Genomic DNA, 26,967 nt, shown 5'->3' on the forward strand with positions numbered 1-26,967 from the left:
TTACTCTAAAAAATGAACAGGTGAGGAGAGAGAAATTACTCATTAACTAATTTATCAACTATTAAAATATTACAAAATAACACTCTTTGATAATGATATACCACAATAATAGTCTTAAAATAATGATTAAATTTAACTCAATTTTTCTGTATTTTGTAAATTGTTTCGGTTTTTACTCTCCATAAAAATTCATCCCATTCGTACTGAAAAAAGACTAAATCAAAAGACCATACAAATATTTTAAATGCATTTATTACAGTTATCCATGTATTATATGAGACTAAAATTTAATCCCATATTTTGTAACAACATTCAACATTTAATCTATACATGTCTAAAATCACTACTTACAGAACTTTTACCGGTCAAGATGATTTTTTAAAATAATAATAATAATAATTTTAAGATCCAATGCACTCCCATTAGAATTTTTACTCTCTTGAAACTTATTTTTATGTATTTAGATTTCATTTTCAAGTATTTAATTTAAAAAATAAGTTATTTAGTTTGGATTACATTTTCAAAGTGTTTAATTTAAAAAAAAAAAGATTATTTTGTTTGAATTACATGTTCAAGTGTTTAATTTAAAACTAAAGTAAAAACCACTCAAAATAGATTTTTAAGTGTTTTCTTCTTTTTTTCTTCCTCTTTTTTTTTTTTTTTTTGAAAAAAGAGTTTAAACAAAATGAGTTTCTTGAAAATATTTTTTCTTAACATCCAAAAACTTGTCGCATCTACGGAAACTATTCTACATCTAGCAGAGAACGTTTAACTAACTTGTTGTTTAACCTTTGCTTTGACATTCAATCATTAAAACGGAGGAAAAAACCAAATAGTATAGATATTGATCAGCGCATCCAATTCAAAATCAGTCTAACTATTGAAATTGAACAGAAAAATCTTGTTTTGAGGCTATGTACATATCAAATCATGGTGGGGTGGGGTGGGGTGGGGTGGGGGGGGGCGGGCGGGGGCTTCCACTATCAATACAGATGGCAACTGTTGTTGTGAGTCAGAATCATTGAATCTTCAACATACACAAACAACCTTTTCATAGGAGGCAAGGATTGCAACAACCAGCAAGTATAGCAAGTACAATAGTTGTGTCATTTTCAATTGCTAGGTCAAATTCTTAAGGCTTTAGGAGAAATTGGGATTGGGAGAGCCTAAGAGAATTAGTAATGAACTGACCTTTTTTTGTAGAACAAGATGATAAGATGAAGACAGCCTAATCAACTTCTAATGCAACAGAACAAGTCAAACACCAATGAACAGAACTGCTTTTTATATATATGGGGAAAGAAGAGCTGAAGCTTGCTAAAAAGCTGGAAATTTCTTGCTCTTGTGGACACCACACGTACAAAACCATCTGCCTCCTATGTACAATCAAAATAGCAGACAATGTGATCATTTGTTTTACCTCTGGTATTATAGAAGAGGAGTTGGTTCCTGAGCTATTCAAAAGCCAAGACACCATCACTCTTGTTGACTGCCATTTTGAGCTTCTTCTGGAATTGGAGTCAGCTCTCCACCTACGCTCTTATTCTCGTTTTCCTCGGATGCGGGGTTACGGTCTCGGTTTCTATTTGGACGAGGTTTCCTGAAGTACTTGGCAACAAACATTTCAGCCATATCAGGATACTTGCCTTTGATGAAATTATCAAGGCATTTACGATATGAAAAGTCCTCTTTATGGCCGTCGGTTGTCACAACATAAAAACACCTGCTTTCTTGAAAACTGCTGTGCCGACTAACCTGCCAAGTTCAAACACAAACAACGTAAGATATCCTGAAATGCCCATCACATCGTAAAAAATGGTAGGAAGGTCTGTAACAAATCAAGACTAAGGTGCAATCCACTTCCAAATAAATCCACCGGCATCAGCATTCAATTGCCAAATTAAAGATTAGGGCATAGAAGTACACCTTGACTCATCACTCAGCAAGGATGAAAATGATTTAGCACCATCTAGAAGTTATTATTATTATGAGCATTTTTAAATATAGCAAAATAAACCATATGATATAATGTAAATATTTTCAACAATTTTGTCATTTAATGTAATTCCCCTTATTATTACTATTATTCTTGTTATTATTGTTGTTGCATAGAAACTTCGATTTGAAGAAGTGAAAGGATAAAAAAATGGGCCAAAAACCAAACCTAATGAGCTAACAATATGAAAAAGAGCACTGATCCAAAAATATAAGACCAAGAGAATAATTTTAAAAAATTAACATGGCCATCCAAAGAGAAGGGAACTTTAGTAAGAGCCTACACCAACACCCCACTACCAGACCTCTCAGTCCCTCTAAATTTTATAAATCCTTCCCAACCAAATGCTTGAAAGTATAAGAAAGAAACGAGTTTGCCAAAAGGTTCAAAGGTTCATCCATTATCCCAAAAAGGCGAAGGTGGGTGGAATAAAACCAAACATACCATATGAGGAAGAGCAACTTTGTCAATCCATTTTGGCCAATCTTCCGACATACTAAATGTCTTTGTTTGCATTGCCGGACAATATAGCCTCCTCCTTGGAGAGATTAATAAGGAAATTTTTCTGAGAAGGGCATTCAGGAAGCAAAATCAACCACTTAGTTAAATGGGCTAAAATTATTCAGCCTCAACTTGATGGAGGGTTAGGTTTGGGAGGCCTGCAAAATAAGAATTTGGCTCTCCTAGCCAAGTGGGGTTGGAAATTTATGAACAAGAGGATTCTTTATGGAGGCAAATTATTCGAAGCATTCATGGAAAGAATCATCTAATGGGCACACAGTTGGAAATTCTGGTCATAGCCTAAAGAGCCCTTGGATTAGTATTTCAAGAGTTTGGAGGAAGGTGGAGTCTTTGGCCTCTTTCAAACTTGGTAGTGGCTCTAGAATTGCTTTCTGGACTAATGGGTGGATTGATAATCTTCCCCTTCACACTCACAATTATTCAGAATTGCACTTCTACCAAATGGATCCATTGCAGCACATTGAGATAACTCGATATCCTCTTGGTCCATATAATTTTTAGAAGGCTTCTTAAAGATAACAAGATTCTGGATTTTCAAAATTTGATGGCTCAACTGTCAATTAAAAGTGTCTCAGGACAATCTTGTTAGAAGACTATGGTCTTTTGAAGCTACTGGTAATTTCTCGGTCAAATCTCTCACCAGACACCTCTCAGTTTCATCTCCATTGGATAGAGACCTCTACAAATCTTTGTGGAAATCTAAATGCCCGAGGAGAGTGAGGAGAGTAAACATCCTTATATGGGTTATGATTTTTGGACTCCTAAACTGCTCTTCAGTAATGCAAAGAAAGTTACCAAACAGTTGCCTTTCATCCTCAAAATGAAGCAAGGAGAAGATTTGCCGCATCTGTTCTTTACTTGTTCCCACTCTGCAAATTGTTGGTGAAAATTTTTCTCAATTTTTTAAGTTGTCTGGGTCTTCGGAGAATCTTTTAGCCTAAATGTACACAAGTTTTGTTGGGGCCCATTAAAGAAAAGACCGAGACTAATCTGGGAAAACTTATCAAAGGATGTGTTGGCAGAAATTTGGTTTGAACAAAACCAAAGAATCTTTCATGATAAGGAGATGCATTGGTTAAACTGCTTTGAGATAGCTAATAGAAACACTGCAGCTTGGTGTGCTTTAAACAAAGATTTGAAGCATTCTCCATCCAAGAAATCAGTCTTTCACTGGCAGGCCCTCATTTTTCCAGACCATTAGTAGGCACCTTCTTCATGACTCACATTGATTGCTGCCATCACTGAAGAAGTTTTGTCTTTACTTTTTCAGACCTTTCACGCCTCATTTGCACTGCTTTTTCTTGTTGTGCGGGGGTATCAAGTGTCAATCTAGTTGAGACGGCCAGGTGCGCCTGCTGATCCTATAGTCTCTTTTCGTTTTGCTCTTTGTATAAACATTTTGTACTTTGAGCTTTATTACTATCAATAAAGAGGCCAATTTCCTTTTCAAAAGAACCAAACATAGAACTATCTTTTATGACGACTATGGACTACGACGGCGAAATCTGAATCAGGAACTCCGCCCAAAGGAAGTTGGCCTTAAAGATTCTTAGAAATATTAACTACGAAGGATATCCTTTCACCTTGCATTCAAAAAGCTTTAAACTGGACAAAAGAGAGAGACATGGCAGAGAAATTAAATAAACAAAGGAAAAGCTTTCAGGTACCAATTGTCATTAGTTTTACAGCTCAGATTTTTTTTCACATGAAGACAAAAAAGAAAGAAAAAAGGAGAAAATCTAATAAACTTAAGAAAGTAATAACAGTAAGAGAAATTTACCATGAAGTGGTCAATTCCAGCGCCCATTTTTGCAGCTTTGTCAGGATGGAAGTTGAATACACTTTGAAGTACAAAGGATTGATCTTCAGCAGATAGAGGATCCCCATCGTTGTACCTTCGCACAAAAAAAAAAAATTGGATGAAAATTTGAATAGAATAATAATGTTCAAGTAACAGTGGCAATTTTAACGAAAAAATGGACGAAGAAAGAAGCACCAAAGTAGTTTTACACACAAGATAAATAAATTGAGAACATGAATCTAAATACATTAGCGCACTTTATGAGTGAGTATACAAACAAAAACCGTTCATCAGAAAATCCCCTTAATCTTATTTCCAATTATAACACTAAGGACTTGCCTCGGTCCTATCATTTTCTCTAGCCACTGCAATCAATCTAAGAATGTTTTCATTATAAGCAGATCCATTCTTTAGGTCTACTATTTATAATCAAATAAAACTACTAAAAGCAACCAATGTGCCTGGAAGCAAAGAGGTAAACACAAAGCACCATGTTAAGTGAAAGCATCAAGAGGGAATATGTACCCAGATTGATGCATAACTTTTCTGATAGATTGCATAATGGGTTCAATATCCGCAAGAATATCTTGTTCTTCAGTTGTAAACATATCCAACCGTTGTCCAGATGCAGTATATAATGCGCGTAAATTAGCATCATCGCTCGACATTCCAGGAGATTTCGGAGGACGGTTCTTCCTATTTTTCCACTCCCCAGCATTTCCACCCCAACCTTTTGACCCTTGATTCTTCTTATCCCATCCATGTGAACTCGTCTGTTCGCTTGACTCTTTATGCGAACCCCAACCATGAGAAACTTCTGGTGATTTTTGCTGTTCCCAACCTAATGAAGTTTCTGGAGGTTTCAGTTGACTAAACTGTGTACTTGAATCATCCTGAGATCCCCGACTAAATTCTTCAGATGCCCTCTGGGGTTGCCCCCATGAACCCAGTGAGTCATTCTGGGATCCCCAACTTTGTGAAGCCTCCAAAGATTTCTGTTTGTCCCATGGCTTATCCATCTTCTCCTGAGAGTCCCAGCCTCTTGTATCAGAAGATTTTTGCTCACTGGTAACTTGATCAAACCCATGATCTGATCCTTCATTTGACTCAATTTGGGAGCCCCAGCCACTTCGATTTGATTCGTTGTTAGCGTGTGAAGGTTTTATAACATCCTGTGATTTCTGCTGCTGCCAGGCATCATTGCCAAATCCCTGGGAAGCCTCTGGTGATTTCTGTCGATCCCAAGAATGATTGACAACTGAATCACCATGGTCCACGGCTTTGGATGGAAAGCTATCCTTAGAGTCACAAACAGTTGGAGAACCCCAACTAGATGTCTGATGGCTCTCCAACTTTTGGGTGGCCTTCCTATCCCATCTATCAGATGCCTCCTCTCGGTCCATTGATGCCTGGCCATCATTCCAGCCTGCTTCAGCTTGATGATCACCTCCAGAATTCTTTGTCCAACCCCCTGTAGAACCCCAACCATTGGTTTTGGAAGAAACTTTTTGCACTGGAACCTGGAATGATTCAGCTTTATCCTTCACCTGACCAGACCAATTATCTTCCGTTTTAGAAGTTCCTCTTGACCAAGCCTTATCTTCCCATCCACTAGATTTAGAGGCCATCTCTGCCTTTTTATGGAAGGCATCTTGTGTTTCAGCTTTATCCTTCTGCAAACTAGACCACTGATTTGATTTTTCAGGCGCTGTTTCACCATTAAAGCTATCATCTTTTGTTTTTGTCCCCCACGTAGATGCAGTATCCCAACCTCCAGATTTTGGAGTTTTCTCCATGGAAGTAAAGGAATCTCGTTCAACTTCTTTTGTACTACAGTTTGACCAGTCATTGTCGTTTGAAGTAATAGTAGCTTTATTTCCCCAACTTGACGTAGTATCCCAAGCAGAGTTTGAAGTATTCTCTTGGGCATTTGTAACGGTCACATCAGGTTCAGCTTTTCTCCCCCAACCAGACCAGTCATTGTCATCAGACGACTTAGTAGCTTTCCCATTTCCATTACTTTCCCACTGCCCACCACCAGTGGAAACTGCCCCAAGTGATGGAGCCTTCTCCCACTTTGATTCTCCAGGATCATTATCCAAACAGTGTTCAAATTCAGCACTGTCTTCAAAAACTGGCTTCTCAGAAGTAGAGAAAGGCTCGGGGGACAAAGTCAACTCACCGTATTCATCTTCTACCATTATATCCTCAACCTCTTCACCTAGGCATGCAGACGTTGGCTCTTCTGATTTACCACTTCTCACCATGTGTAAAAAGTTATAAACATCCACAACATCATCTTGTTTGCATCCTAACTGGAAAAGGGAAAAAAGGGTGCGTGAATGAGTACAGAAAAAAGATCTTTGAAGGAATAACAATGAATATAATGATAATAATAATTGATCGGTACCTCTTTTTGGTCCCAGAGGATGTCAAACCTCGATCCTGTACCAACAGCAACGTGTTTACCCCAAGAACAGGAAGCCACTATGCTTGATAAAGAATCCTTATGACATTTCTCAGCTGCTTTCTCAAAACATTTTCTTGGTGTCTATAAATCCATGGATCAAAGATTATATGACCGGCAGTGTATCAACCATTAGTAAAAAATAAATAAATAAATAAAGTTAAATTTCATATTGAGAGACAGAAAAAGAGAATGAGAGGGACTTACAAACAAAGTTGCTTCTGTAAATGGTACTTGGATATTCAGTGCCCGAGATAATGCTTTATATCCACCTGAATTGAAGCCAATCATATTTCCTGTGCATGTCATACTGTTCGCCAGCAAAATGAGATGATCTCCAAGTACTCCTTTTGAAACCATTGACACTGACTTTGAAAGCCGCTGCATGTAAACCAGCTTATATATCATTTTCTTTGACATTAGTAAGTTACCTACTCATTATTAAGTCACCTACATTGCAGGTACTTACCATTCTTTGGAATTTTTAGCTAGAACGAAACAATAACCATAGTTATACACGATAAAAAGAATTGACTTCCAGTGAAAGATGATGTTCCTTTTGGTTTGCCTTTGATTTCCTTTTCTGGACTACTCCAATCATAGGTCATATTTGGTTGTATTTGTTTTAATTTGCTAATTTTGTTTCATTGTACTTTAAGATACAAACTCTTTTCATTTCATCAAAGGATGAAATGCCATGTTTCCTTTTCATATATATATATATATATGAACATGTGAAATGTGAGATATCTATCTTCTTAAATTTGTTATCAATAAAACAAACGTCCTAGGAAAGTAAACTTGATTGTCCTAGAGTAGAACTAAGAAATGTGTTCCCCCTTGGAGAAAGCTTCATCGAGCTGAGCCAGAATTACACAACAGAAAAAGGTTTTAATTGAAGTACTTCATTGGGACAAACAGGAGCATGTATTCATCATACCTGGATCATTTGATCAAAAGCACATGAAATGCCAAGCAGTTCCTGAACTTGTTTAATCGCATAAGGAACAGATCGTCTGGTATCAATCAAATGAAGAACAGGTAGGCAACAGTCCAGCACATTTCTCCATGCATCACCATTTTGTTTCAATGCCGATTTTTCCAGACAGACATCCAAGGCTAGTTCACCATCCTGCCACCTGGAAGGATTTTTTTGCCAGCTCGTTGAATCTGGACTAATCCAAATCACACTTGCAGACTTGATCCGAGGGTCACCTATTGAATCAATGAAAAAGCAAATTTACAAATATTGAGATATGAATAAATTTGATTCATTTAAACTATTTAGTGAACTCTCTCTATATTTTGGTGCAAATTTTTTTCCTTTTTTGTTCAACTTTTAAATTCTTCAAACATTAACTCCTACTCGTGTGTCGAGGTTAAGCTTCTTTTGTTTATAAATTAGTTCAATAAGGGGGTTGCCCAGCATTTTCAATAATCTGAGTTTCCACATGGAAGCAGTGTTGGTGCTTGTCCGTGGAGTACAGATTCTAGAAGTTAAGATATGAACCTACTTACAAAATTGAATCATGGGGTGGTTTGGTTGTTGTCACATGTCTGTCTTGTGGAACTCAACAATATTTTTACACTTTTTTTTCTTGGAAGAAAACAAGACCTTTCATTGATACAATGAAAAGAGTCTAATGCACAAAATAAATAATAATAACAAAATAATAATGAGTAGTGCACAAAAATACAGGAAAAATGTTTTATAGAATATATCAAAGGATTAAACATGATTAAACAGAGAAAGGCACTCCAATTCAGAAAATAAAGGCACTTGAAATGAGGTAAACATCTTGTAGAAAAAATTCAATCAAAAAGGGGAATCTATGAGTGTCAAAGGGGAATATTCGAAGCAGCAAGCTGAAATGCTGATATCTGGTGCACTTTGAGCAAGAAATTCAAAGATTGTTTCATCCAAATGTGCTTAAATTGGCAGGCTTTTATCTTATCAGACCAACAGAAGAAACCTCTTTGTTTTACTTGTTCTCATACATTAATTGAATTTTTATAGATTTTGTGTCCATGACTTTGAAAAGGGTTTTGTTTCCTTTTTGCAGTTTCCTCTGTTTGCTCGGTTTGTTTCGTTTGCTTACATTTAGTCTCTTTATTTTCTCTGAGCTTTATTCTTGAGCAAGTTATTATGTGAGTATGTCTAGATTCCAATTGTTCCAGCCAAGATGAGAAAATTTTCACTGATTTGATGTTAGATTCTAGTCTTTTCCAATAACAAAGACAAGTGTTTTTAAAGTTTGAACATTATTTTGATGAGGAAGATAAAGTTGAGAAAGAATTGTTAGAAGCGATTGACATTTCTCCTTTTCTTAATGGGCATAATTTTTTAGGGGGCATCTAGGCATGGAGTGGAGTTATCAAGAAAACCAATCCTAATCTTAATCCTAATCCTAATCAAACTAGGATTTGACCAAGATACCTTCATTTATCCTAATCCTGTACCTACTACATCACTATGTCAAGGATATCTTGGTGTTTTAATGAACTTGAGAAGGCATGTTCAGTGGATTTTTTTTTTTTTTTTTTGGATCATCCAGCAAACCGCCGTTGGAACAATAAGTTTTTGAAGAAAGTTAAAAGACAACCTATAATACCTGGAAACGGATTCTTGAGGAAGATTTCTTTTTCTTTTTCCTTTTTTTTTTTTTTTTTTGTGCTTGATAAACTCAAGGGTGATTTTTTTGTAAACGAAAACAAGCCTCTAAGTGTTTTTGGAAGCTTTTTTGTAAGTTTTGTGAGGTTTCTTGGACATTTGTATCTATTTCTTGGCTGTTTATTTTAGACTTGGTCAAATGTTTTAGTTAAAGTTAAGATCTTGGAATTCAACCATCTGGCTGGTTATTTCTTTTTAAAGGCTGTTGTCAAACCTATAAATATGTGTATTCACAAGCTGTTTTGGCTAATATAAAATTGAACAAAGAAGTTTCTTTCACGTTTTACTTTGAGAAGAGCTCCCTCCTAGTAAAAATGTAAAATGAGACCTAGGAGTTATTACAAAAAGACCTACAGCCACATCTACTGAGAAACAAAGAATCTAACGACGGACTAAACATCATTGAACTAACTCTATGTTAAAAGCCTAATTAAAGTATTAAATAATTCTTAAGCAATAACATTGAAGGAGGAATAGTTTATGCAATCATTTAATGCTTCTAAAAATAGCAAAGGTCGTCCCAATATATTCTTCTTTACATCAAACTCTTACTCTTCCGGTCTATGCTCTTCCAACTCTTACATCCAACTATTACTCTTTCAGTCTATGCTCTACTAGAACATGTAAGACTTTTTTTCTTTTTATTTCCCTTCTTATATTTTTGTCTTTTATTATTCTTCTCTTTCCTTCTAACTCTTCTTCTCGTCTTTTCTTTTTTTTTCTTTTTTTTCCTTGTTCTCCCTTCCCTTCCTACTCGTCTTATTTTTCTCATTGTTCAAACTTGAGTGTCCATAAAAACTGAGTGAAATATTTGGCTGAATCTTATTTTGTTTAAGAAAATTTCAAAATGGATTCTCTATTTTGACCTTTAATATGAGAGGCTGGTTTCCTTTTCAATAAAAAAAAAAGGGATTCTCTATTTCATTACGTTCCTTACAATACATGCTTGAAGATTGATGATTCTGGTTAATCACAATTCATGTGCATGTTTCGAATCATGGGACTTGCGATAGTCATATAATACAGCTCTCACATTGTACATTTGAACAACACTTTTGCCCACAGCCAAACCCATTTTTGCAACATAGGTTTTGCAATTGGGAACTCCACAGGTTTTGATGGATTTGTGGGTTATTTTGTACAATGAAGAAGGGAAGGTTTTCCGTGGGCATCTTTTCAAATCATCAAAAAAAGCGACATTATTTCCTTCATTTTCTAATAAACTGGAGGATAAATTTTCTTAGAATGGTTAGAACAGATGAAGGGAGATTTGATAATATTTTGAGTTTCCTTTGTTTAAGTACTTTTTAGTCTTTTTAATACTTGTAACTTGGTTTATTCTTAATTCTCTATAAATTGTGGATTTCTCCCTTAAATCCATAACTTTTCATTCGTAATAAAGATTTCTTTTCCAGGTTCAAGATTTAATTCCCTTTCAAACCCAACTCTCTTTCCTATTGTAGTTATTCATAGAATGAAAGAATAACTCATAATCCTACTCAAGACCCTACTAACTAAGTTGAGTTATTTCCTTCATTCTTGCTAGAGGATGTGTCATTCTCTCTCTCCCTCTTGGTGTCATATGTGTCATTCTCAATTGGAATCTGATGCCCATTTGTTTCTCCACTCTGCTATTTTGCTGCCCATTTTTGGCACTTTATCCTTCAGGCTTTTGGCTGGTCAACAGTTTTTTCTAATAACATGTTTGACAACCTGTCTTCTCTGTTGGTTGGTCACCCTTTCCATAGACATAAGAAAACTTTATGGCTGGCCATCACTCGGGCTTTTACTTGGATTCTTTGGGGGGAATGCAATAAGCACCTCTTTCGGGATGATTGCTCCAATTTGAGCTTTTCATGAATGTGGTTATTTCTACTGCTTTGATCTGTTGCAAATATAAGCACCCTTTTAAGCTTTAAGTCTTTCTTATCTTGTCGCTTATTGGCGTTCTTTCATGTAATCAATCACCTTTGGGTGTGTTGGGCTCTGCCCTTTATTTTGCCCTTTATTTCATTCTATCAATGAAATGTTTCTATTTCTGAAAAATAAAGATTTGATTTTGGTTGATTTTTAGGACAAATTCTCCTTTATTCCTCTTTGGCTACACCATATGTACTAGTGCAATTAGAATTATCATATTTTAAAAAGGTAATATAGGTTTGAAAAATTTACATGCACCTCGGTCAAATAGACAAATATATAATGGATAAAGAAAATGATATACCTTTGATGATTGTTTCTGAAAGCAGGGGAAAGACTATGTCAGCAAGGATGTGTGCAGTTCTCTCCAAATGAACATCTCTTGTCTCATGCCAGAATATTAAACATGGCATATCAATGCTTTCTACTCCATTCCATTGATGGAAAGCACAGTGTTCACTGCCAAAATGCATCACAAATACGATATACTTTTAACATCATATTAAATGTATGAAACATTAGCACCAAAAAAGTAACACTAAAACCTCGTAGACATAGTCTACCAAGATCTTTACTAGAAAGTAAATAGAGAGTATGCAAAAAATAATTTTAACCGGACCAAACTGAAAAAATCAGTTGTTTTATATGAATAAACAGACAAGCAGAAGCTGAAGGATTTAAAGACTAATCCAAACTGGCTTGACCCATCTCAGTTTTTGCAATTTCTTGCACACCCCCGCCATCCTTTTTTCTTCTTATATCCATGAGTGTCCAGGCCAACTTACGCCCACCTCGACTAATCTCACGGGACAACCTGCCTGACACTACAACATTTAGGTGTCAAGGAAATTCGTAAAAAATTAATTCCCGGACAGGTGGCCATTATGGATTGAACCTATGACTAAGTTGTTGAAACTACGTCTCCTTTTTTACCACTAGGCCAATCTAATGGTTTACTCCTTACCATCTTCTACAACTCTTAAAGGTTCGACATAGAATAACTTAATGAAATCCTCCCATTCAATGAATAATGGTATAGGCAAACAATTATCAATTTATCACTCACCAACGTCTTACCATCTTCTAAGCAAATTTTGTTATAAAGGAGGATCCATTCAGAAAAGACTGTTTATCTTCCTTTACTTCTTTCGCACGTGAACTATCCAACGGATCGCAAAACTAGTTTGAAGTCATGATGTTCTAAAATTTTGGTCTAGAAGAAAATCCGAAGCCAACCTATGGAGAGATTTGGTCCAAGACAACCCTGGGAATGAAGTATAGGAATAAAGCCAAGAGGCAGAGCCAGAAGTAAAAGATAGGCTTGTTAGGAAGATGGCTTCACTAGTGGGTTTTCTTTGCTGTATTCTTTGTCGGAAAGTAGAGGAAAACTTGGATCGCCTTTTTTGGGGTTATCAGTTTGTGAGATCCGTGTGGATTTCCTTCCTGCACAAGTTCATGTTCCAGATTGTTGGCTAGATATCCGTTCAGCGACGATCGGGAAGTTTCTCCTCCATTCGCCTTTCAATGAGAAAAGATCGTTTTTTGTGCTTCCCTAGGGTGTGCTTAGTGAGGTTTAATGATTCGCTCTAGTTTCAGTTTCCAAGATTTCTTTTTTAGTTATTCCCTATGTAACATTTTGCTTAGTTGGAAATCCTTTCTTTAGAGAGGGTGCTGCTAGACCTCCAATTCTATTTACCTATAACCGAAGGAAAAAGGATAATAATATGGAAAAGGGGAAGGATACACGTGGAAGCGGGGAGGAAAGCAAGGGGACTGTGGACCATTCAGTGGGGACCACGGGTTAGTTAGTAGTGGGAATTAAAAGGAGGAGCAGGGAGCAGAAGGGGGTACGTACTTTTTGGTCGTGAAAAGGTTGGGCTGCTTCCTCCAAGGGAGGATAGGAAGGCAGAAGAAACTCCAGGTTACCATTGCTGCGTCGCCTGGGCTTTTGGGTTATATATTTTGTTCTTGCGTTAATTTCTTTTGTGAATGTTTTGATAGAGAGTCCTTGTGCGTGAGTTGTTGTTTATTTTGTTGTGTGGTTTTGTCGTTGAATGATCGTGGATTGATAGAAAACACGGGCTGTAAGTTGTCATTACCATATTTTGGGAAAAGAAATCGAAATAGTAAAGGAGTACCAATTGGTGCTCTAACAGGTGCTTGGACTTTTTTTTATGCCCTTTCATTCTTTCATTTTTCCTCAATGAAAGTTGTTGATTTTATAAAAAGAAAGAAAAAGAAAAAAGGACACAGATACGATGACACCAATTTTTTAAAATGTAGGTCAATGACACAACAGGGACAAGTTATTTAAAAAAAGATAATATAAAAATATCAAATCCATAATAATTTAGTTTTCTTTACAAACTAATGCTTGTCTAGAAAAGGAACGAAATTTAAATGAAAATTCAGTTTAAAAATTAAATGGTCAAATAAGTTATTGTTCACTAAAATCTAATAAAGACAAAGCACAGCCCACTAAAAGAAAGGCCCACCAGACCATTTTAAATCGAAAAAAAAAAAAACTCTAACCCTAAAAACTGTCATTCCTTCCCCCCACCCCATGATTCTGCTGTTCTCCCTTCCTTCACTGTCACCATTCTGATCATGGTTTGCCACTCTCCAACATCATTGTGGATTTGAAAAGTTCGGGCTTTTTTATGTATCTGTGTGTGTTTGAGGTGTGACCATCGTGTGTCAAATTCTTATTCGAAAAAAGGGACACAGGAGCGTGCTCAAATGTATCCATGCTTCCTAGGCCAAGCCCAAAGAACTAATACAAAAAGAGTCTTCCAATTGAGAAACCAAAAAACACAGAGTTTCAAAGCTATCTCCATCAAAGAAAATACAAATCATTTAAACAAACGTGGGCAATTCGTTTAAGCACACTTAAAAGCGTATGAAACGTGGACACAGATATGAGACGCAGATATGACACGACACGGACACAACAACACGTCATATTTTAAAAATCTAGGACACGACATGACAAGGACACGTTTATTAAAATATTCAATTTTAAAAAATATAGATCATTTTTATAGTAAAGAAAATTCATGGTAAATGAATTGATGCATTTGTATTTCACACTCAAAAGTAATTATTATTGTCATATGCGTGTCTTTTTAGTCTACTCAACAAGCGTTCTATGCACGTTTAAAGCATTTGTTGCACTAACAAGTGTCCAATAGGTGTCCACCAAGGGTCGAAGTGTCCGAGACGTATTGGACACGATCGGACACGGACACAATAGCCAAACTAAAGTGTCTGTGCTTCTTAGTTAAAAGCCTAGTTTGACAAAATTGTGATTCAGTTCAATTGTGTCATGGGATCCAAAGTTGAATCAAATCAATTTTCAATTTATACGTGGCATACACATTAAATATGTACATAACCAAACCTGATAGCGAATCGTAAAGCATGAGCAACTTTCTTCTTCTTCTTCTTGAAAGAACTCATAGTTTCTTGGCATCTTCGTAAAACCTCAGTCATGTTTATATTCAACTCTTTCAAGAGCATCTATTAAAGAAAGCTCTATTAACCAAGCAACATGTACAAAGTAAAAACAGAACTCGATAATCAGAAAACAATAGTAAGGAAAATATAAACCCGAACCCTGTTAAGATGCACGTGACCAACAAGCCCTGGACCAAGCCCTGAAGGAGTCGGTTGTCTGTTATATCTGTGAAAAAGGAGCACGCAGGCAGAAATGTTTACATGAGGCATTAAAACTTATTGAACTGTCATCTTCTTTAAAAAGATGCATATATATATATATATATGAAACCAAGCTTTCTTGAGAAAGATCAAAGAATACAATGGAGAAAAAAGAAATAGGCCCAAAAACAAAGCAGCCCTCACGCTGAGTAACATAAAGCGCTCAGGCTCCAATCCAAATGAATAATGATAAACTTGATCTACCTTCTCTCTCATAATTTTTATTTGTGGGCAAGAGACAAAGTGATGACTAGATAAGAACATAATAAGTGTACCAGCAAAATTCATCCAATACCATTTTTTGTCGGAACAAGACAATTTTATTATTAGATAAGACAGGGTTCCATCTCAAAACCAATTGGCAACGACTAGAGTAGTTCATCCAACTTATAAGGAGTGTGATGTTCCTTGGCTTCCAATGTGGAATCCTTGATCGTTATTGAAGTGGTCAAGTACAGGAAAAAAGTCAATATATATATATATATATTATCCTTATGAAGAGCCTTTCCTTTTTCTAAGAAAAGATATATTATCCTCCACCTAGAAACTTAAAAAACATAGAACCACCACAGGCACAAGCGGAAAAAGCACAAACCAAATCAAATATAATATGACAGATAGCATTGTTTTTTTTCAAAAAGAAGAAGAAGAAAAGAAATGAAGCTTTACATTTATAAAATGAAAAGAGACTGATGCTCTAAGTACAATGAAACCAAACTAAATTACCAAAACTACCAAAACGAATATAAAAAAAAAAAAAAAAAAAAAAAAAGGTGTCTTGCTTTCGATGTCAATATATTGACGGATAAATTTAATCCTTGAGGTATGTTGAACAAGTACGTTGAAATAAAACGCAATTTATCTGACTATAACAAATAAACCATGCAATCATAGATAAAAGAAAAACGGGCAATAACAAGGTGTAAGAGAGGAACATACTCGATCATGAAATCCACTGCCACATCTTTAAGGGTGACTTTCTTGAGATGACTCTTAACCACATACGCTGCATTTTCATTGCAATATTTTCTACCACAAGCACAATTATTCAGATATAATATCACCCGACGATCAATAGGCTCATTCTTAAAACTGACCTTGCAAAGAAGAATTTCCTGCCACAAGAAATGGTAAAACTCACCAACCATAGAGTATGTAAATGGATCGAAAGTGCTACAGTGAGTACTTGAATCATGAGACCGTACAAATAGCATGAAAATTTGGGGCAGTGGAAGATAACAAACTATAGTATATGATACTTGCATTTCAATTAAAAATATTAGTAATTTCTCTTAATTATTTTTGTTATCCTTTCCTTTTATGATCAGTCTCCTTGGTTTTTCTCTCTTGTATAATTATTACTCATTATTGGATCCTTTTCTAAACTAAGAAAAATAACACAAACTTTTCATTTAAATGGACCAAAAAGAAAAAACTAATGGTCGATGGTATAGAAAATGACAATCACCTTCATCATATCCCATGATGAATTGCTGCTAGGAGTAGAATCAAGAACTGCCTTATAAGCAGGAGTCGACATGGCAGTAGCTGCTAGAACACCAACCGGTTCACCAGGAGGAAATAAACTATAAGGCTGCATCATTCCAGCCTTCATGCCATATTCAAGTTGAATGATGGAATTGCTACAAACGTTCCTCACAGTACCATCATAACAGATGACAACATCACGAAGGATGGCCATTAAGTTTTTGAAAAGAGTTCCAGGTTCAGTAAGCCCTCTCGATGAACGAACCATTACCTCTCTTGTGGAAATTGAATGGACCATTTCCTCATACGGATCCAACCCGTGGAAAAAACAGCCTTTGACCAATCCGAATTCAGCAGAAGGATAGTCAATTTTATCAGAAGAATATCTATTGTGAAACAAAGAGGCCACATCCTCAATCAATGACTTGGAATAAAACCTTCCCTTGTCAGAAAGCTGCAATCCAAGAAACCCAATTTGTTGAACCACCTTGTTAATAGCTGACTCACTTTTGGAGTCAAATAGCTTCCCTAATGAAGATAATTTTAAGATAAAGTTTGTAAATGGAACTTTGACCGATCGAAGGTGATTCTCCAACTGCAATTCCACCAGCTCATTGAATGTTGACCTTAACTGATACAGCAAAGGTGATAAAACTTGAATGTTTTTTTGAAGAGCTTGTAAAAATGCCATGGGCATGGAATAATCATCCAAGCCGACGCTGAAACCTTCTGAAAATATATGTTCCATCAATAACGGCTGTAAAGAATCAAAAAATTTCAGAACCTCTTCAGGACCCTTCTGAAAAAAAATTGACGTCAAAATTTCATTAATTAATGATGGCATAGCATCTTTGTCAAAGTCAAATTTAAGAAAATTGCTATTCTTTATCAAGTAACTATCCCCATGACAGTCAAAACATGCAGGCAATACAGTTTGCAGTATCTGCAAAGCAGTCCAATGAAGACTTCCAGAACGAACTCCCAATAAGGCAGGAGGTGGCAGATATGAAGAAACAAACATGGCCAGTTGCTGTGCAGCAGCTTTGCCCAAGAAATATTTCCTGAACATCATCTTGAGAGACAACAATGAATCATTAGCCAACTGCAAATTCAAATTCCCACTGTGAGAGCTGAGCAGCTGTTTTTCCACAGAGAAAAGTCCCAACACCTCAGCTTTTGCTGCAATGGACTGAGGATAAAATAAATGAATACAGTCACCATCAAAATCCGCACTCAAGGATCCACATATTAGAGGGTTGATCTTGACTACGTGATCATCGTGCAGATACACCCTCAGAGCTTGCAAAGAATGTTTATGAGTAGTTGGAGGCCGGTTAATGAAAACAATGTCTCCATCCATGATCCGCCGGTGAACTATTTGACCAGGTTTCAGATAAGTATGGCCCATTGAACCTTCACGAAGTGAATAGGCAGAAGAGCCATCTCTATAGGTCAAACATAACTTCTTATCCACCAGTTCCTGTAAATATCTTATGTTATGCACACTAACTCTCTCCTCGAATGTGATTCTTTGTGCAACTTCAAAAGGCACGCCAATTTCATTAACTAGTTTGTAAGCATCTCCAGTAATCACACTGCGAGAAGAGAAACCAGAGCCCTTTCGAATAAACAAAGTTCTCATTTTCTCAAGCCATGCTTTTGTGGAAGGATCATTTAACTCTTTATTAACACCAAATCGTGCATCTATGCCACGAGATGCCTTAACAGTTCCCCTAACTTGGAGATATTGATCGACGGCCAATTGCAAGTCATTAGCTTCTACTTCATGGGATTCAAAATTTGGAGCGCCAGACCTAGAACCTTTGATGATTTCCACTTGCTTAAGAATTTTCTTCAGCATTGAGACAGCTGGATCCTAGGTAACAACACAAAAGTAAATTATTAGTAAGATCTAGTAAGAAAACCATCATTTATCAATAATAGTATGTTGAATAATTAAAAGGAAATCCTGCTGGAGGCCTCTGCCCCCAGACCGAGCTCTTACCGAAGACATGACAGTAACACCATCAGAAATTTCTGGTACAGACAAACAGTTGGGAGGGACTGGTAAATACTGCAAGATATATCCATCCTGGGGATAATAACCTCTACCAGCAAGCTTTTTTCTGGTCTCATTGGGAATTTTTTTCAGCATTTCCTTCACCTAATAATTTATCCCAAAGAACCAAATACAATTATTTATCCATCAAGCAAGAGGGTGGGGGGAGAGTTTATCTTTTTTTTTTTGTTTTTGAAATGGAAACAAGCCTCTTCATTGATATAATGAGTAAGACTAAAGCTCGAAGTACAAAGAAATGAAATGAAATACATCTAAAAAAATGAACAAAAAGGACCGAGCCCAGTTATCGACAGCCATATATAATTGAAAGGCAAGCTCAGTTATCAACATCTACAACTGAATTGGAGGGCAGTGAGTATTGAACCTCGCAAGGGAGCAGAGTCCGAGTGAAATTATCACCATAACGGAAACCATATCTTTCTAAAAAATCCCAAAATCTTTCTTGTAGTGAAGTCCTAGATGGTACTTTTAATTGTAAGTAACTAGCACCATCTGCTTTTTTTGCCTCTCGAATAGTAACTTGTGAAGCATCCTTCCAAAAAGAAAATGAAAATGATCAGTAGGTGAAATGAAGAGAACTCAAACTAAAATTTAAACAGCTAGTTAAAATCAAATGAGAAACATGTCAAATTATAACGTAGGCTAGAAAAGTACATAGTTAAGTCTGAGCAATTCTAGACCTAAAGGACATTTCACTTTTTCTTTTTTCTTCTTTTTCTTAAATGAGAGATAGAACTTTTCACTGAAAAGATGAAAAGAGAGACTTGTTCAAAGGATACAAACTCCATAAAAAATTTAAAAGAAAAGAGAGAGAGAGAGATATAAAGATTCTGCAAACCATAACAATGATATGATTAAATTTCATTAAATTCCTAGTGGTAAACGTCCACACTTTTTTCGGGGGTGGGTGGGTAGGGGAGGAAAACAAATCATTTGATTCAAATAATGAGTTTGCACAGGAACATCATGCAACAAACAAAAAGAGCGGATGTACAAAAATAGAAATGAGGTGTCCCCAACAAGCCAAGAGAATTATATATAAAATAAATAACAGAGAACTCCTGATTGACATAAATTTCCATCGAACTGTAATCACAATTAGCAACAATAGTGAAAAGAAAATATGTTTCCAGAAAAAACACTTTCATTGATGAAGTGAAAAGTTACAAGCAAGGTACAAAAGTCCCAGATGACAACCCCACAACTCAAGGATGCAAAAGGCTACAATTAGAATAAATCACAATCGAGATACAAACAGTAAGCAATCTACGGCATAGATATTGATCCAGAAGTCACGAAAACAGTTCACAGAGGTCAAACACAAAGAATATATCTATTAGTCATGTATCTCACTATCGGTGACAGCTCCTGTAAATAAAACAGCAGATTTGGTTGGTCTCAGCATCCGGAAGGATTTGCGAAAGTGAATCCTATATATTGAAGATGAGAGGAAGATAATCTACGAATACCTAGAGGTAAAGATCAAAAACTTGATCCAGAGTGCATAACACTGGGCACATATTACATAGGAAATTCCAAAATAAACAAGTTGCAAAATATTTTCCACATATCGGCACTCTTAAGTACTCAAACACCCTTATCCAGTTTACCTCTCTTCAACTCAATGAAAGCCTTCAATTACTATACTTTTACCAGATAACAATAGTTCCCATCCTTCTCATCAATGTCATCATTCAAGTTTTTGGTTAACTTCCCACAACATAGTCATTCTCCTCTTTGTTTGACAAATTTTAAAGAGGAAAAAAAAACTGATTGATCTCCATGTAACGAATGAAAAGAGACTAATGCTCAAAAGCTACAACCTCCAAAAAGGAGCAAAGAGAATTGACATCTCTTTTTTGTAGACTTGTATTTTAAATGCTCGAGATCATTCCTTCGTTTTTCTCAAATAAATGTTTGGTTTCTTACTAAAAACATTTGCTGCAAACAAACTTTCCTCCCATGCCTCAAGAACTGATATATATTCCTTTGAAATTTCAAAAACTCAAGGACATGGTTAAGACCACAACAATATATCAGGACAAATGCACGCTCTAAAATACTAGTCATTACAATAGAACCAGAAAAGGAAGGGGCAGTGGTACAAAGAAACAAACTTGCTAGTACCCATAATAGAGTGACACACATATAATAGAACCAAAACAAGCAAAGACGTCAAAAGATACCCTGAGAATGGCATTTTCTGTTTCTTTTCATTATAATAATGAATGGTTTTGAATCTTGTTCAGAAAAAGAAGAGAAATAAAATTGAGAATGGGGCATTACCTCACAACATGAGGACAACAATCTTTCTGCAAAACCAATATTCTTTGAAGGAAACTGAAGGGGAAAAAAACAAACGTCCAATAAAAATCCAGGCATAAAAGTCAACAATGAAAATAATAATAATAAAACGATAGCATGACAAAATTGTTATTTCTGGAAAGAGACTGCAAAAGTTATTCAGGAACAAACAACTAAGAAGAGAACTCATCAAATAGTGGTTCAATGGCAGTAAAAATATATGATCACTCTTGAACATACCAACATAGTTGAACAGAAAATAAAAGAACAAAGTTAATGAAGTATAGTGAAGTCAAACAGAAGGGTATAAGGCAACAAGGATAAAATTTAGGTTATCACAAAACCTCCAAACACTACAGGGTTGTTCGGTGCACTAATTCGAAATCAAAAACCTAAAAAGTTGATTCCATGGGGTTTTTTTTCTAAAATCGAATGCTATTGTCTGTGTTTGGAGTGCAAGGTTTGGTTGGCTAAATTACTAATGCCTTTGTTAAGTACATGGATGAGTTCGGCTGAGTTTGGTTCATCTGATTTTTTTTAATGATGTTTTCTTAATCACTATTTTTTATCTGAATTTATTTCTGAATTACATATCCATATTTAGTTTGATCCTGTGTGAAACAACTGTCCCTACCATATTCAAATTGGAATTAGAAGCTTGTCTATGTTGATTGTTTTACATCATCCTTTTTTTTAGAAACATTCAATCATAATTTCATTGATAATATGAAATAAACAAGGGGCAATAAATGTCGTGAGAGATTACATAACGCTATTCCACTGTGACATAAGAGATTTAAAGTCATAATCACAAAAGAAGGGAGTGAATTTACACCAAGAAAGCAAAGTATAAAACATGTGATAAGAAAATTGAGTGAATGTTGTCTTTCTATCTTCAAATATACGATGATTCCTATGAGCCAAAAGAAGGCTTTGATGATGAAGGTCCACAAAATCGCTTTCTCATTCTTGAATGGATGGCCCATGAGAAGCAAATTCAATAGAATGAAGGGGTCATTTGAGAAGACCACTTGATAGTTGAACCAAGACAAAAATTTCTCCCAAAATGATTGTCCGAAGTCACAATAGACCAATAAGTGCATAATGGATTCACTACAGTATGGCAAAGAACACACAAATTCAGGTCAGACAAAATTCATGGGGCCTTTTTTTAGTATCATAGGGGTTGAGTCATTTGAACCACAAACTTTGTAGTTGCTAACATGTAACAATGCACTTAAGCAAAATGGAGAGAGAAGAGAAGGGGCCCATCATAATTTAGAAAAATAGAGAAAGAAATGGTGCGCCCTACCAAATATTTGTAATTTCAAGAAAAACCTTGGATTTAAATAGGGTATCCCATGGGTTTGGAGGTGGTTTGCCCTTATTAAGCTGCATAATAAATGGATCTCTACATGGAAGAACAACAATAGTTACATAGAACAGCAATAGTTACATAGAACAGCAATAGTTACATAGAACAGCAATAGTTACATAGAACAGCAATAGTTACATAGAACAACAATTGTTACATAGAACAACAATAGTTACACAGAACAACAATAGTTACACAGAACAACATACGTTATACTCTTTAACTACATACCAAGAGGTCTGATAGTCTGATTAGAATATTTGTTGCTTTTAAGTTCAGTTTTTTTTAATGACTTTTATTCTTTATTGTAGGCATATAGGGTTCAGACTGCTTATGTTTTTTACCATGCCAATTAAATAGGATTTGTGATCTAAACTGTATACACACACCACATAGATACATTAACTGGTCTGCTCACCTTTTGGCCAAAACTTGGACATCCAGGCATATATCTTCAATAAAACGGATGTACAAATCCATGAAAAGAAAGTTTTACATACCTTGGTTTTTTTCATTTTTAAGCACTTCAAACACAGCAAGCTTAGCATCTTCCTCAATTCAGTAATGTGATTGGGATGATAAATGGGAATTGGTAATTCAATATATCCAAAATGGCCTGAAAGGTGGAAGATAAAGACAACCTGTCAAGTCGTCTTCATGAATAGCCTAACTCATATTTTCACCCGTGGGTTTCTTTTTTGTAACTTCTCGGTGTGTAGGGATATCTCATCTCCCCCTTTTCTGTTCTTCCTCTTTTGTATTCTCCTTGTGATAATGAACATTATGTAAAATATTAAAAATTAAGAAAAAATCAATACCTTCACACTTCCCAGGTTCAGAAGTACCACATGATTCACATTTTCCAAATTCAATTGGAAGACCAAGAAATGGATTTGACAGCTGACTCGCATGGGTAATAGGGCAATCACTGATAGCTGCAATACACTACCAAAAATAAAAATAAATAAATAAACGGACAGCAGATACTGATGGGGGGGTGGGGGGGATGTTGGAACCACTGCATAAGGAATTTTCTTTGAGGAATTCTTAAAATATCTATGCAATGACACGTGACCCAGATACAGAAAAAAAATTAATCATCTACTAACTCAAAAGGGACGAGAGAGAGAGAGCAGCCCACAACAAACAAAGCAAACAAAATAACTATAAGAAAGTACTCCATCAATTAAGAATAAGGAATAAAGAACTATAATAACTGCATACCAAAGGGAGGCGGAGGTATTTTATTGATAAAATCAACAACTTTTATTGAGAAAAAATGAAAGAATACAAAGGAGGGAGATATTGAGCATAGGTATAGACCAAATCTCCCCCATGACCTCTCCTAATCTCTTAAAAACCTCCTTTCCTTTACAGTAAACATATTTCATTGATATGTGAAATATTACAAAGAAAGGGGAGGACACAGCCTTCCAGCCACCAAAATAGTTCATCCACCATTCAGACAGTCAGAACGTAGCAAAATCACCAAGGTTCACATCCTATAGGGCTTGACCGCATATGCCTCTCACTAGGAAGTCATTGTCCTCAAATGAAGCTGTTGAAAGCTCTCATGGACCATTACTCCATCTAATAGAAGATTTCTTAAAATGATGACTAATCATATCCAAAATTCCTGTGAAACACTAATATTGGTGACAGAGACACGCAAATCATCTCTTTTAACTTATGATTGGGAAGGCCATGCACCCTTGATAGCAATAAAAGCAGTGAAGGCTTGCACAAAAAGTGTTCTTCCCTTTCTTTATAAGGAAATAATTGGGAAGATAACATTAGATAATATCAGTGATGTTATTAATACTAAGCATCAATTTGAAGGTCAATGAAGTTTAACAGCTTCTACTTACAATTTCTTGGCCATTGGCCAATGAAAATCTTATTCCCACTATTTCCGCATCTAAAATAGATGAGCAAGAGGGTGCCTCCTCCATCCTTTAACAGTAACTTTTTTATAATGCTGCAAAGTAAAACAAACAAAAAAAAAGAAAAAGAAATACAATGTTAGATCTGAATGGTTTCAGCCTAATGGAAATTAAAAGAATAAAAATTGCAAGAACGTTCACTTGTATTAAAGAGAAATGAAAAAGGCAGCCAGATTAAAGGAAAAGCAATGTAAGTTTTCAATACAAGAAATGAAAGTTACTACATATTGTTTTCAGTATAGCCACAAGCTGAGATGGTCTCCTCCTCCTCCTCCTTCTTTTTCCCTTTTCTTCTCTTCTTTTTTTTTTCTGGAAAAAAAACCATGTCAAAAAGAAAATGCCATATGTAAATGGAAATTATTAAAACAAGTGAAAATGGTCAGTGTCAGTGAGAAGTTTAGCCCCGGAGCTTTCAGGTCAATTATATGAGCACGGTGCATGGTAGTTTCGTGATACATGACTTTTAGCATCTGTAGAAAGTGCAGGAGGAATTGAAACATAATGACTAGCAAGAGCCCAATAAAAGAAGTTTTAAGATGCTTATAGCTGAGTTTATAATAGAAGACATTTCAAAAAAATAAAATGAAACTGTCTGTAAATGTAGCAGAAACCTACGATAGAGTTTGCCTCTCATTTCAAGGGTGGTTGCACACATGCATGCATTTGAAAGAATGTAGCAATCATGAGCAGAATAAGAACCTTACACTTTGAGCATTATAATTGTTACATACAAAAGACAAACAAAGTCAACTGAGAATGAGGCAGACAGGGATAAAGTCCATTTTATTTCTTTCTTCAATCACTTCCTCTCCCTTTTCTTTTCCTCTTGCCAAAGGCCATAGTCCAATTCATGTTCTTCTACTTTCCCAACAACCAAGTACCAACGAAATAAACATGCAAAGGCGCAGGGAAAGTATACAAAGAGCAACAATCATAAACCCAAAACCCCTCGAATATGTGAGAATTGTTTCTTTGGACTACTTTTTGATAGGAAAAAAGAAAAACCCCAGCTCGAATTCCAAGCAAAAAAAATGAGAAAAACAAAAGGGAAGAAAGCAAAAAAGTAGTCCAACATTATGAACCCTGAAATCCCTCGGGACAAACAATTCAAATAATCACAGACAACATGAGTTGACTCGTCCAGTTAACCAAGACAGCTCCAATGGAAAACTTAATCGCCCCATGTTTTTCTCCCTCCTTCGCTCCAAATTCTCTCACACCCACAAAAATCAAACACCCAGAAACGAAAAAGAAACAAAGAAGGGAAAATGTACCTGAATGGAAGAACTCGAAGGAGTTCAAAACCCTACACGTAAACCCCCAAATGCGAAATGAAAAACCTTGTAGCAGTAGCAGAAAAAAGGTACAGAAAGAAATGGTTTTTAGTGAGAGTTGTGTACCTTTACGAAGAATACAATGGCGTTTGAGGACGCCCAGTACCTAGCTTCGCTCGCCTGCTCCTTTTTTCTTTTTCACAGTCTCTTCTCCTCTCCCCAGCACAGTGATGGGGGACTCTTCTTACATTTCTTATTTGCACTCACTTTTAAGAATTCGTTCCGCCATAGCCCCCACTATCAAATTAATTACACTTTCTTTTTTTTTCACTTTTTGTCACTTTTAGTTTTAGACTTTAGCCCCATTTCATTTTGAAATTTACCCTTTTTTGTTTTGAGGTAAGTTTCTATATTTGTGTTTTCCATCTGTAATAAATGTTAAATGTGAAATTTTTCGTGTCAATATAAATATAACTCATTTGATGCGATTGAATTTGAAATTAGAGATTCGATCAAAGTATATGTGCCCTCAATGAAAAGAACCTACATAAATTTGATGCAATTCATATTGGTCGCCTACTTATTAGGTGAGTACATATATGCCCGTAAACTAATGGGTTATTAAAATAAATAAGAAGTTTGAAATATTTTAAAACATCTCAATTCCCAGTGACTCCTCTGCTTTACATTTAGTTTATGGATATTGTAAATGAGAATAAATATATTTGATAATCTCATTTAGCTTTTTAGGTCATTCTCAATTTTGTTCATAAGTGTCTCGATTTTACCCCTAGTGTATTCAATATTTCAAATTAGGTTTTTGGAAGAGAAAACATATGTTGAATTTTGTTAACAAAAAATTGACATCTATTGTAAATATAATGATATATTATAAATGTAGATATCCATAACCTACGTAGGTTACAATTTTCATATAACTCTCATTTAGTTTCATATTGTAACATTCATCTCACTGAATTCCATAATGTAACATATATCATGATATGTTCTATAAATAGAGGAGTATGGTGACTTTGTAAATTGAGTTCAATTGTCTTCTCTTCTCTCTCTCTTTTCTATTATTCTTTTGTGTTATTGCATTGTTCTTTTTTTATAACACGTTATCAGTACGACACTTTACAATTTTATCATTTGCAAAAGGTAGGTTATAATATTAATTTTTTTTTTGTTGGTAGTTGTGAATATTGTATGAAACAATCCATGTATACATCATGCATAGTTTAAATGTTTAAGAATGTAATATTTTTATACCTATTGCATGTTGTAATTTTACATATTATGTTTACATGGTTATTGTTTGTTAAAAAATATTTTTAGTTCATAATAAGATTATGGTTTAGTTCATCTTATTTCTTTATGATTTATGTGATTGTTTATGTTTGGTTCTT

General features: G+C 35.5%; 1 protein-coding gene across 2 annotated transcripts; it reads right to left on the reverse strand.

Annotated features, from left to right (window-relative positions):
- Positions 1 to 975: 975 nt before the first annotated feature.
- LOC103503449 (DNA-directed RNA polymerase V subunit 1) lies at positions 976 to 25,844 on the reverse strand. Of its 2 annotated transcripts, XM_008467638.3 has the most exons (20): positions 25,685 to 25,831; positions 25,559 to 25,590; positions 24,509 to 24,593; positions 24,210 to 24,319; positions 23,160 to 23,286; positions 22,842 to 22,957; positions 20,949 to 21,002; positions 19,027 to 19,194; positions 18,588 to 18,746; positions 16,563 to 18,458; positions 16,034 to 16,209; positions 14,993 to 15,059; positions 14,778 to 14,896; positions 11,682 to 11,836; positions 7,727 to 8,001; positions 6,994 to 7,167; positions 6,730 to 6,870; positions 4,845 to 6,634; positions 4,299 to 4,413; positions 976 to 1,755 (listed from the first exon to the last, which is right to left on the reverse strand). In XM_008467638.3, exons 4-20 carry the CDS (start codon positions 24,291 to 24,293, stop codon positions 1,477 to 1,479), a joined length of 5,895 nt encoding a protein of 1,964 aa, XP_008465860.1. In that variant the 5' UTR covers positions 24,294 to 24,319; positions 24,509 to 24,593; positions 25,559 to 25,590; positions 25,685 to 25,831; the 3' UTR covers positions 976 to 1,476. The 2 variants fall into 2 exon arrangements, with proteins under 2 accessions (XP_008465860.1, XP_050946281.1); XM_051090324.1 differs by lacking the exon at positions 25,559 to 25,590 and having other exon boundaries at positions 25,685 to 25,844.
- Between the last annotated feature and the right edge of the window lie 1,123 nt (positions 25,845 to 26,967).

This window comes from Cucumis melo, chromosome 9 (genome assembly GCF_025177605.1).
Source record: "Cucumis melo cultivar AY chromosome 9, USDA_Cmelo_AY_1.0, whole genome shotgun sequence".
In the NCBI taxonomy this organism is placed as follows: domain Eukaryota; kingdom Viridiplantae; phylum Streptophyta; class Magnoliopsida; order Cucurbitales; family Cucurbitaceae; genus Cucumis; species Cucumis melo.